Source organism: Polyergus mexicanus, unplaced genomic scaffold (assembly GCF_030449975.1).
Source record: "Polyergus mexicanus isolate NDT 795.1 unplaced genomic scaffold, iyPolMexi1.0 SCAF_48, whole genome shotgun sequence".
NCBI classification, from domain to species: Eukaryota; Metazoa; Arthropoda; class Insecta; order Hymenoptera; family Formicidae; genus Polyergus; species Polyergus mexicanus.
In genome coordinates, this window is record NW_027223368.1 from 43,305 (window position 1) to 53,499 (window position 10,195).

The 10,195-nt window shown below is 32.6% G+C and overlaps 1 protein-coding gene across 1 annotated transcript; it reads left to right on the forward strand.

Annotated features, from left to right (window-relative positions):
* Positions 1-1,460: 1,460 nt before the first annotated feature.
* Positions 1,461-6,356, forward strand: LOC138943863 (uncharacterized). Its single transcript, XM_070314793.1, has 10 exons — positions 1,461-1,607; positions 1,682-1,922; positions 2,350-2,577; positions 2,921-3,007; positions 3,138-3,269; positions 4,093-4,326; positions 4,457-4,510; positions 4,610-4,821; positions 4,910-5,087; positions 6,337-6,356. The coding sequence occupies exons 1-8, from the start codon at positions 1,572-1,574 to the stop codon at positions 4,780-4,782; spliced, it is 1,185 nt and encodes a 394-aa protein (XP_070170894.1). The 5' UTR covers positions 1,461-1,571; the 3' UTR covers positions 4,783-4,821; positions 4,910-5,087; positions 6,337-6,356.
* Positions 6,357-10,195: the final 3,839 nt, after the last annotated feature.

The following is a 10,195-nucleotide window of genomic DNA, read 5'->3' on the forward strand; positions in this document are numbered from 1 at the left end:
TACATCGGACATTGTTTCCAAAATCTCTTTAGATAATACAGTTTTAAGACCAGAGAGAATACCATAATACCAAAATTGTCCACCACCTTCCAATTCTTTGATTAATAATATTGTACTTCTTGGAGTTTTCAAGAATGTCTGCGCACACATAGGAAGCAATTTGTGGTTATATTTCCTTAAAATTTTCAAAAGATGAGACAATGCATTAAGCGTTATATTTCTTTTAACAGCCCACACTCCAAGATCTTGAACTAATTTGAAATCAGAATTTGTAGATTCACAATGATCAGTAATTTCTTTAACATTTACTTTTTGCTTGTATAATGTATTACTAATAGGAACAGTGATGTTATTTTGATTTTGTGACTCGTGGCATCCAAAACTGCTTGGAAGTTCTTTATTATTAATAGTAGTAATAATCGAAGCATCATCTACTTCATATATGCTTCTTTTTTTATCCGTAAGTGCAAAACATATTTGTAATGCATCTATGCTTTCCGTATGACAAGACTGTGATTCTTTGATATCTTTTTATGTGATGGATTGATCATAATTACTTTCGTGATCATGATCTGCAGAAATAAGGTTTATATTAATACATAAATGAATAATATAATAACAAACCATAATATTAGAGCAAAAATCATTAGAATATTTATGGACATATAATTACAATATTCATTGTTGCTTATTAGATCATTATAAAAAATAATATCTATATCATGGTCTTCATGTACATATTGTTGCTTTCTATTACAACACTTTTTGTTGAAATCATAATAAGCGCTCTTCTCAGCAATATGTTCAAAATATTCTTCCTGTGCTAAGATATTGAGATTCTGATTAGATTTTCTCTTTAGCCTCTTACATTCTATATTCCATAACTTCTACAAATTGCAACAAATATTAACATTGTGCATTAAATATTTTTAACAGAAAGCAGACATAGATGCTTTAACATAAATAACATATAGTGAGCAGAATTGCAAACGTACCTGTTTAGACAGTGCAATGAAAAGACAAGAAATATTGAGTTAACAAATAAAACTCAGGAAAATTATGTTACACCGTTTGGCTTTAACGTCTTCTTAGGATACTTAGCTATTTTATAATAAAAAATAAACAGGTAATTTGCATTTATTCATAGAAATATTCAACTAAAATATCACTACATTAAATATCACTACTACGAAAGTATCACTACATTATTTAGCAATTTCTTCGCACTATCTTAATCCGCATCCTATCGCATCCTATCATTGGCCGCGTTCAGCAGAGAAAGCGCTCAGTTATCGTCTTGTCAACACTTGACGTTGATTCGTTGGTTTTAAAAGTAAGAACCAATCACATTCGACGCTACTAAACGGTTTTCTCTGCTGAACGTGGCCATTACTGTCGACAGATAAAGATCGAGCAGGGACAGGGGCAGGGGCAGGGATAGCGGGAATCTGGATCCTCTTAGCAATATGGCCGTCGCGATTACTAACTGCGTAGCAGGATAGTGCAATTTCAATTGATTTCAGTGTAATTTAGTATAATTCGTCTTGTATTTTGTTTTTATTATTTGTGTCATGAGTGCGATAGATGTACAAATAGCGGATAAGCCGGTAAGTTGATAAGGAAAAATAATATAAGAGAAAGAGAAAGAGCTAGAAAGTGAAATCATAATATTTTATTACAGTATGCTATACTCGAGTTACCTATATATGATGAATTCGAGTCTAATATTTATGCAGTGCCAGTCTGTACTGTATGGTTAAAGAATATAAAAGTGTGTGCAAAAGATGGCAAACAAGTTGCATTCGCAGCTATATGTAAATGGCCTCCTGACGAATCAAAACTAAGTGATTATTTAGAAAAAAGAAAGAAGCCGACAGACACTTGGATCACATATGAAAACGTAAAAAGTTTGAAGTTTTGTAGTAAGTATTACATTTTGTGTATATTTCGGTGTTATATGTGTGTGTTATCATATTTATAAATAATATGTTGGCTTTTGCTTTCCCTTTCCTTATCTTTTCTTTCTTATAATATATCACATTGTAATGTACTTCGTAAACATTTAATGCTGAATTTGTAAAAACTATTGCCCCTTACACTTTCGATTTTTTAATTTTAATTTAACTTTATTAACGAAATTTATGATACCTTTTATTCAATTTAGTAGCTTCAGATGTAAAGCTTTTTTTGTTATAAATAGGGGAAATGTCATTAGGGGAATAATTAGGGTAAATAATTAGGGGAATGTCATTCAATATGTAGTATTCATTTGCAAGACTATTCAAGTTGATTTATTTTTATCTTTAAACTAACACATTTTCTTGCTTTTTTGCTTAATTGTATGTAAAGAATCTATAAGACGAGCTAAAGAAGAAGCAGAAAAAGCCTTAAATGTCTCAGATTTGTCACAGTCTGATAAGGACAAAAGTTTAAAGCGCCAACGATTTATTACTCGAAGATATAGTCCTGTGAACGAAACATCATGTAATCGACGCAAAAGTAATATTGTATATGCTGATGATTCGGACAGTGATTTTGAATTAAAAGCACCAGCTGTAAGAAACTTGAAAATAAGTGGTTAGTTCTTTTCTATTATATTTTATATACATATTTAATTGATTTGAGTTTTATTACTTATGTATTACTGTCTATTCATATATGAATTTTAAACATATTTTGACATATGAAATATGATATGTACATATTTATGAAATTGCTTTTGTACAGACTATATCACAGTTATTTAAAAACGACTCCTTCATTTTTTTTAGTGTATTTTAACCAAAATTACTAAGTTTGTTTTATTTGATGCGCAATTAAAATACTTTTGCATCTAACAATATTTAGTATATAAAATTCTCATTTTTTATCTTCTCTATATTTTTTTACTTCTCTATATTTTCTATCTTTGACATTTCAGCAAATGATAAGAACAATAAGGCATCACCATTACTTTTTGGAAGTGACGACAGTGACGACAATTTCAGCGATAATAGTATAACGCAAAGTAAGTCACTTATTTGATTGTTGAACATTTCAGAGCAGTGGTCATTCTGACTCCACATACAATTATAATCTTTTCAATATTTGTATTTATAATAATTGCATTATTGATCAATTTAATTGTTCTTTTTCAGTTTCATATGCACCAAACAACTATTCAAGGACAGAAACACCACAGACATATGGGAATAATCACAAATACAACTGCAAAAATCATGTTATGACTAGATGTGACAGTAACATGAATTCTATAAAGCAAATACAAGGTATGAAGAACTTATTTGCTTGTTGAATATATCAAAACAATAGTTATTTTGACTCTATATGTTAAGAATGTTTTAGTTGTACAATAGTAGCAAAAAACTGTCAAAATTAACAAAAAAAAAGATATTTCTTACGTTTATACTGTTTGAAAAACATTAATAAATCCGGATTATAAAAAGAATTAAAATATAATATAGTTACAAAATAATATGGTTTTTGACGTCTTTATAAAAGAAGATAGTTATAATTAATATTTTTCCTAATTTATGATAAAAACTTTTGATCGTGAATATCTCTTGAAATCAACTGCAAGAAACAAAAAAAATCGAGTAATTTGCAGAAAGAGAAAAAGACAATATTTTTTTTTATAATTTTTAATAAACAACTTTTAAACGAGTAAATGGATCTAAATCAAGTTTTGCACAAATATTTATTAGAGTTTTCTTAATATATGTGAAAATTTTTGTTTTACTGGCAATGTTTTTTCCTTGTCAAATTTGTCAATAAGTGCAACAATACGCGATTTTTCATAACAATCAATACTAACTTTAAATAATTTTCAAACCATTAAGAGAGTTGTGTTCAGGTTTTATTCAGAAGAAATAGTAGAACAGTCTACGAAATTTTCATGCTTTCGTAAATGTTTCGACATATGACACATACATCTTTAATCATTTTTTCAATATTTATACTTTTAATAGTTTGCATAAATGACAAATTTAATTAGTTTATTTTTATAACTCCTTTAATTTTATTTATGTCGATATTTTTTCATATTGCTATTAATTGTTTTTATATATTGTATATGCCTTAAATTTTATTTAGATGTAGCCTTCTTTTCCAAATCACGCGAGTCCCAAATATCAGACGCTATACATCTAACTTATTCATCTATTGATAGAAGTGTCAATGAAAGTATGGGCCCTGTAAATCATACAAAAAAAAAGGAGAGGTGTAACGTTCCAAAGGATTTAGAAACGAATAAGCAAGACAAAGTAATGAGTGAACATGAGAATAGCGATGACCGAAATTCTTGTACAGTAATACGGCAGGCGCAAGGTAAGATTGTTAATATTATAAGTTGCTCTTATATATGTATATATAATTTTTAAATAATTATTTTGCGAACAATCCATATATTGCAATTGTTGAAAAGTATTTTATATTTATTGTGGTTGTGCTTTTACAGATATATGCAAGTCATATGTAACTCCCCATAATAAATCACCTGTCAGGAATAATGGTAAGTTGCATTCTTTCAATGGCTAAAACATTTCCTCATATTGTGGTACTCATTCTTTTTTTCTATATTATAACAATAAATTATTTTTTTACAAAATAGCAAGTTTCAACGAAAGAACTATAATGGCTGCTAGTGATTTGAGAAGTATTGATAAACTTTATGTCACTATTATAAAAATTTATACTGCAACATGTCATCCTGAGGAAACACTTGAAAATTCTATCGGGATTCCAACTCTTCCATTGGCTTCTATGGAGGAATTCTACAAATGAGAAGATTTTAATTTGGACGAAGAGAAAAAATTGATAATAGTAAGAAAATATTTCCCTCTCTTTTATTTTGAAAATATATAAATTATAGTGGCCGCTATTCCATATTATATATTTTCATGTTTTACAGATTCGATTGTTAGTAGAGCATGGCAAGGAAGATTTAAAAGGCTCTGTGTATTGCATTATGCGCAAACTGATATCAAACAAAGTCGCAATAAATTTTAATTTAAAGGAAACAAATAGAGAAGGAGCAAGAATTCAGAAAAAGAAATTTCTAGATACGATATCTTATGGTCTTATCATTGGTGAGATTTATGATATTATTAATATTATATAAATATGATTAATTTCTATAGTCAATCTAAATTTGATATTTGTATAACTAATATATTTACATTAAGAATATGAGCCGTTTATTTTGAAAGTGGCCTAAGTACATTTGTCAATTATTTCCGGTTGCCCGTGGTTACATGTACAACTTCAAGTTATTTATCAATAAAGCATTTGAGGTTACTTATATTCCAAGTAGATACGATAATTCTGTACACATAAGTTTTCAGAGTTAGTTCAATAAGTGAGCTGTTTACTTTGCAAGTGCCCTAAGTCCAGTTATACTTAAATTAAGATATTAATTATTGATAATGTCCGAAGGCAGTGATGAAGGTAATTTTAATTAATTAGTATTTAACAAGTTAACCTCAGTTTTTGGACAATTGCTTTTGCTGAATAATCAGTACGTTTAATTAATGCAGTTAAACAAATTAAATATAAAACTTGAAATCAATAAACTGGTTAAAAATATGTTGGATGCGTTTTGTCAGAAATGAACCGTATAAAATTTTCTATAAGACATCAATGAATGAGAATGAAAATTTTAAAGTCCTGAATTTATTACCACGTCGGGGTAAACCAAGAAAGTTCGAAAATATTGTATTGACACCATTGTATAAAAATATCAGACAAATTACAACAGCAAAATTCAAGGACATAATTGACCTATTACGATATATACCACCGGAACATCATGATTTCTTCAAATCCCTTTCACATACACAAAATGTAAATGAGTAGTAAATTGTTTTGTAATTTATGTTTGTACGTTGTAATTTATGTTTGTAATTTTGTACGTTATGTAGTTAAAAAATGTTTTGAATCGCATAAATTATGTTTTTGAAGTGTTGTAAAGATGTGTAAAATAAATTGAGTATTGTTTTTTTCAATTTGAAACATCTTAAATTATGTTGAATGGACTTGGGCTCCTTCAAATTTTATAATGAATCTGGTTGTTAATTTTGAAAGTGGCCTAACTCCATTCTTGGTAAGAGAACGCATATTATTCACTTAATAATTGCCATTATTTTAATAGGAATTATAAATTTAACACCTTTAGATACACTTAAGCAGTATGACTCATTAGTATCCTGTACGTATATTTTTAATTACATTGAAACACAAACCCTTAAATATCTCAATTTAAGTATAAATGGACTTAGGCCACTTTCAAAATAAACGGCTCATATAATCATCTAATATGTGATCTTTTTTTGTTTGCAGCTGCTTTGAAAAGGCATTCACAAGAAAGAAAAGATAGGGGCCTTCACTTTTTATATAATAGAGAGAATGCAGACTCCCATATTGCGAACTGGTTAAAGGACGCAAAAAAACGTCTTGAAAACGAAGAACTTAGATTAAAGAAGGGCAAGCAACAAGGCGAGCAATCGGAAAATAATTCAAATAACTAGAAAAATCGAAGAGGTTACGCTGTATTTTATTTTATTTTTTGTTTGTGTATATGTTAATAACTTCCCATATGTTGGTGATATTTCTGTCCTTGAATTATATTTGTTATACATCGATGTTTGTATACTACATGTATGTACGTATATTAGGATGACAATATATAAACATGTTTCTCTAATTTTATATTTCATATATATATTATATATTTTGTGCAATATTTTAATAATGTTTAATTAAAATAAATACTATATAGTTTCTTACATGTTTCTCTTTATTTTTAATTTAAAACCTTGCATGTAACGTGAAAAAATCCATTCGATTATAAAACAAGAATTCATGTGGATACTACGAGGATGTGTCTCGAAAGTTCGTGAAATTTTCATATGGATTTCCACGTTAAATCGATTATCTCATCCACGTAGATTATAGTACCATTCTTGAGCGGATTGTTCACTCGAATATTCATGTGGATTCCACGATGCTGATCCACATGTTAATAACGTGGACTTCACGTACTATTTTTGTCGGGGAATTACCATCGGACATATGGAGCTTTCCGTTTTCATTGTAAGTGATCTTGTTGTTTGTTATTTATTAATGTTTCTCTGGTCAATTTGTTTTTGACTTCATCTTTGCCTTTTCAGGCATCATAAAATCTTTTTTTATTTCCCGGCCTTTTAACTGTGCAGCGTAACCTTTTTAAAAGACGTATATTACAACGGAAGTAAAGTCGAATTTTATACTGATATGAGAGATCACTTACTCATTTATATTTATTTATTCTCACCAATTTTATTTGTAGGACCGTCTAACATTTCATTTATTTGTGGAATTTGTAACGGGGTTACTTTTCGCGAGCGTGCGCGGATGAACTCAGTCGGGATCAGGGCTCGTGAAAAGGTGAGACACACGAAAAGATTGAGTTAGAAGGTATCGTCTTTATTTGCCTCTTACGGCAATGGTCGATTTACAATATATTTCGCGCGGTGGGTGATGCAACGCGGTAGCTGCGATTCGCGTTCGTTATTCGGTGCGCGATGTTCGATATATCGAACCGTTTAAGATATTCGGCGGTAGCGTATGGCAAGGCCGTGTTTATTTTGACGGTGCGCGGAATTCGCAAGAAACCGGGCGCGGTCGTCGGCGCGAGTACGGCAAGGCCGTGTTTATTTTGACGTCGCGCGAGACGCGCAAGAAACAGGGCGCGGTCGGTCGGCGTGTGTACGGCAAGACCGTGTTTATTTTGCGGAATACAATGGAGTAGTATGCGACAGGTATTTCGGTTCGGTGATTATTTTCGCGAATCTTGTGAACGCGGCTGATCGTTGTCGCGTGGTTATTCGCGTATTCCCAGTTGTAGGGGAAAGGCGATCGGAGATCGAGTACCCTCGATCGGGCGGAGAACTCTCCGTCCCTGCTTCTGTACGCGGAGTCGAGGATAGCTCGGCGGAGTCGAGAAAGCTCGACGGGGCAACGAACTCGCAAACCCACGGTCCGGCTGGCTGGAGCGGTCGGATAGTAGACCGTAATCTAGGAGAGCGGCGGACACTCCGCTCTCGTCGAGTTGGTCGGATTCACGTGAGGATTTCGGAGACTGCACGGAAATCGAGAATGCTTAGCGGAGGCTGCGAACACGTCAACCTCACGTTCCGTCGTTGATGCGAATTTAGGATCGGATCTGGTATTGTCTCTCGGAGCGTACTGCTCGAGCGGATTCAGGTACCGGTCTGGTCCTGAGATGCCGAAATGCTGCCTTTTTATCCCCGAGCGTCTAGCGGTAATTGCGTCGCTCGCCCCCGGGTGGGGATAACGACGCGTTGTTTTCGGCGGGTAATTACGGTAAACGCGTCGCTTCCCCTAGGCGAAACGACGCGGCGTTTCGGCGGGTGACGCTCGGGATCTTCCGACAGCATTCGGCTGCGCTCGGTTTTCGGCATAACGGCGGCCGTATAACGGCCGTACGGTTGTTTACCGCAACGGCGGTAATTTGAGTCTTAAAAAAGGGCGCTGGGCGCCTCTGCCACTGCCCGACTGGTGTTCGCCGGGCGGTAGACTTCCGGCTGGCTACTTGCCGGGTAACGATGGGGGGTGCATCGTTACAAATTATTGTATTTATATTTGTAAGTTGCTTATAATGCCCTGAAGATGGCCCAAAGAATGGGACCAAAACGTACGCTAATATTTTGAATATTAAAAAAAAATGTCTTGCGCCCCAAGTCCTGCGCGTGGCTCGTATTGCCCTTTACTTATATTTTTATTTATGTTTATATATTTTTGAGCCTATTATATCTACTCTTATTTTATTTTATTACTTTTAAAATACTTTTTATAATACAATCTCAAGCTGTTGCTTAAACCTATTAGAAACTTGATTGCTTTACATGTTATTAAAATAATATATAATAAAAAAAGAATGATATAATCCCTAAAAACTTATCTGTTTCAAAAAAGGTAAAGCAAGGAGCCAAGTACACGCGCTAATTGTGAAAAACTGTTATATGTATTTATAAAAAAAATGTCCTAGAAAAATAATGATATCAAAATACCCAGATAACAAAATACTTCCACGGTACTGGTACAGTGAGCAAATGTCGTACCTTGCGTATCAGTACTGTAGCTATGACGTACGTGTGTACCGTAGGCATACGTTATCAATACACCGTACTGATACGCGGTACTGTTGAGGCCCGTCTACATAGGACGCAACACGCCAGACGCGCACGCAAGGTGACGTTGCAGCGCACGCAGCGTGCACGCATTCGTAAATCCATTATACGCGACGAGTTGGTTTAACTTTAACTTTCTGCGTTGCGGTAATTGCGTCGACGAATCACAGAGTACCTAAGAAGTGGGAAGTGGGAAAATATAAATGAATATTCACGTGCATCATGAATTCCAATTCAGTGAGAATGGAGATATCACCATATTGGACTTCAGAAAGAACGAGGCAAATTATTGCATATGTACGCAATAACATTGGTTTATATGCCAAGAGCTCACGAGTGTATAAAGATAAGCAAGCAAAAGATTTAGCTTGGCAATGTATTGGTGCTTCGTTAATTTCTCCTTGTTCAGGTAAGTTTTTATTAATTTAATTTGTTTTAAGTATATATGTAGTTATATCTGTTAAGTATATATATATAGATATAGTATATATATATATATATAGATGTGTGTTGTGTAGTTTATATCTGTTATTTTGAGTATATATGCTGATAACACAAATAGGTTAGATTGTTCTCTGACAACTTTTTTCTCAACTACTATATAATTTATATTTACTTTTATCTAGGAGATATGGTTGCAAAACGATTCAAACATCTAAGGGATACTTTTCAAAAAGAAAGAAAGAAAGTTAGTGCTAGTATTCCCTCCTCAGGAGCAAGTGTACAAGATGGAGATGCGAGATTTGAATTAATGTGGGAATATTATAACGATTTATTATTCCTCTCAGAACATATCAACAGTAGGATGTACATATGGTTTTAGTATTTATTTATTTTAATTTCTCTGAAAAAAATTATATAATAGTAATGTATTTCTTTTTTAATGTAAATATACATCGGTACTTGGTAAATATACACACATTTTTTTTTAATTTACACAGGACAACAAGTAATTATACAGGACACTCTAGCTGTGACTCTACTTATTTTGACACACACTCAAATGA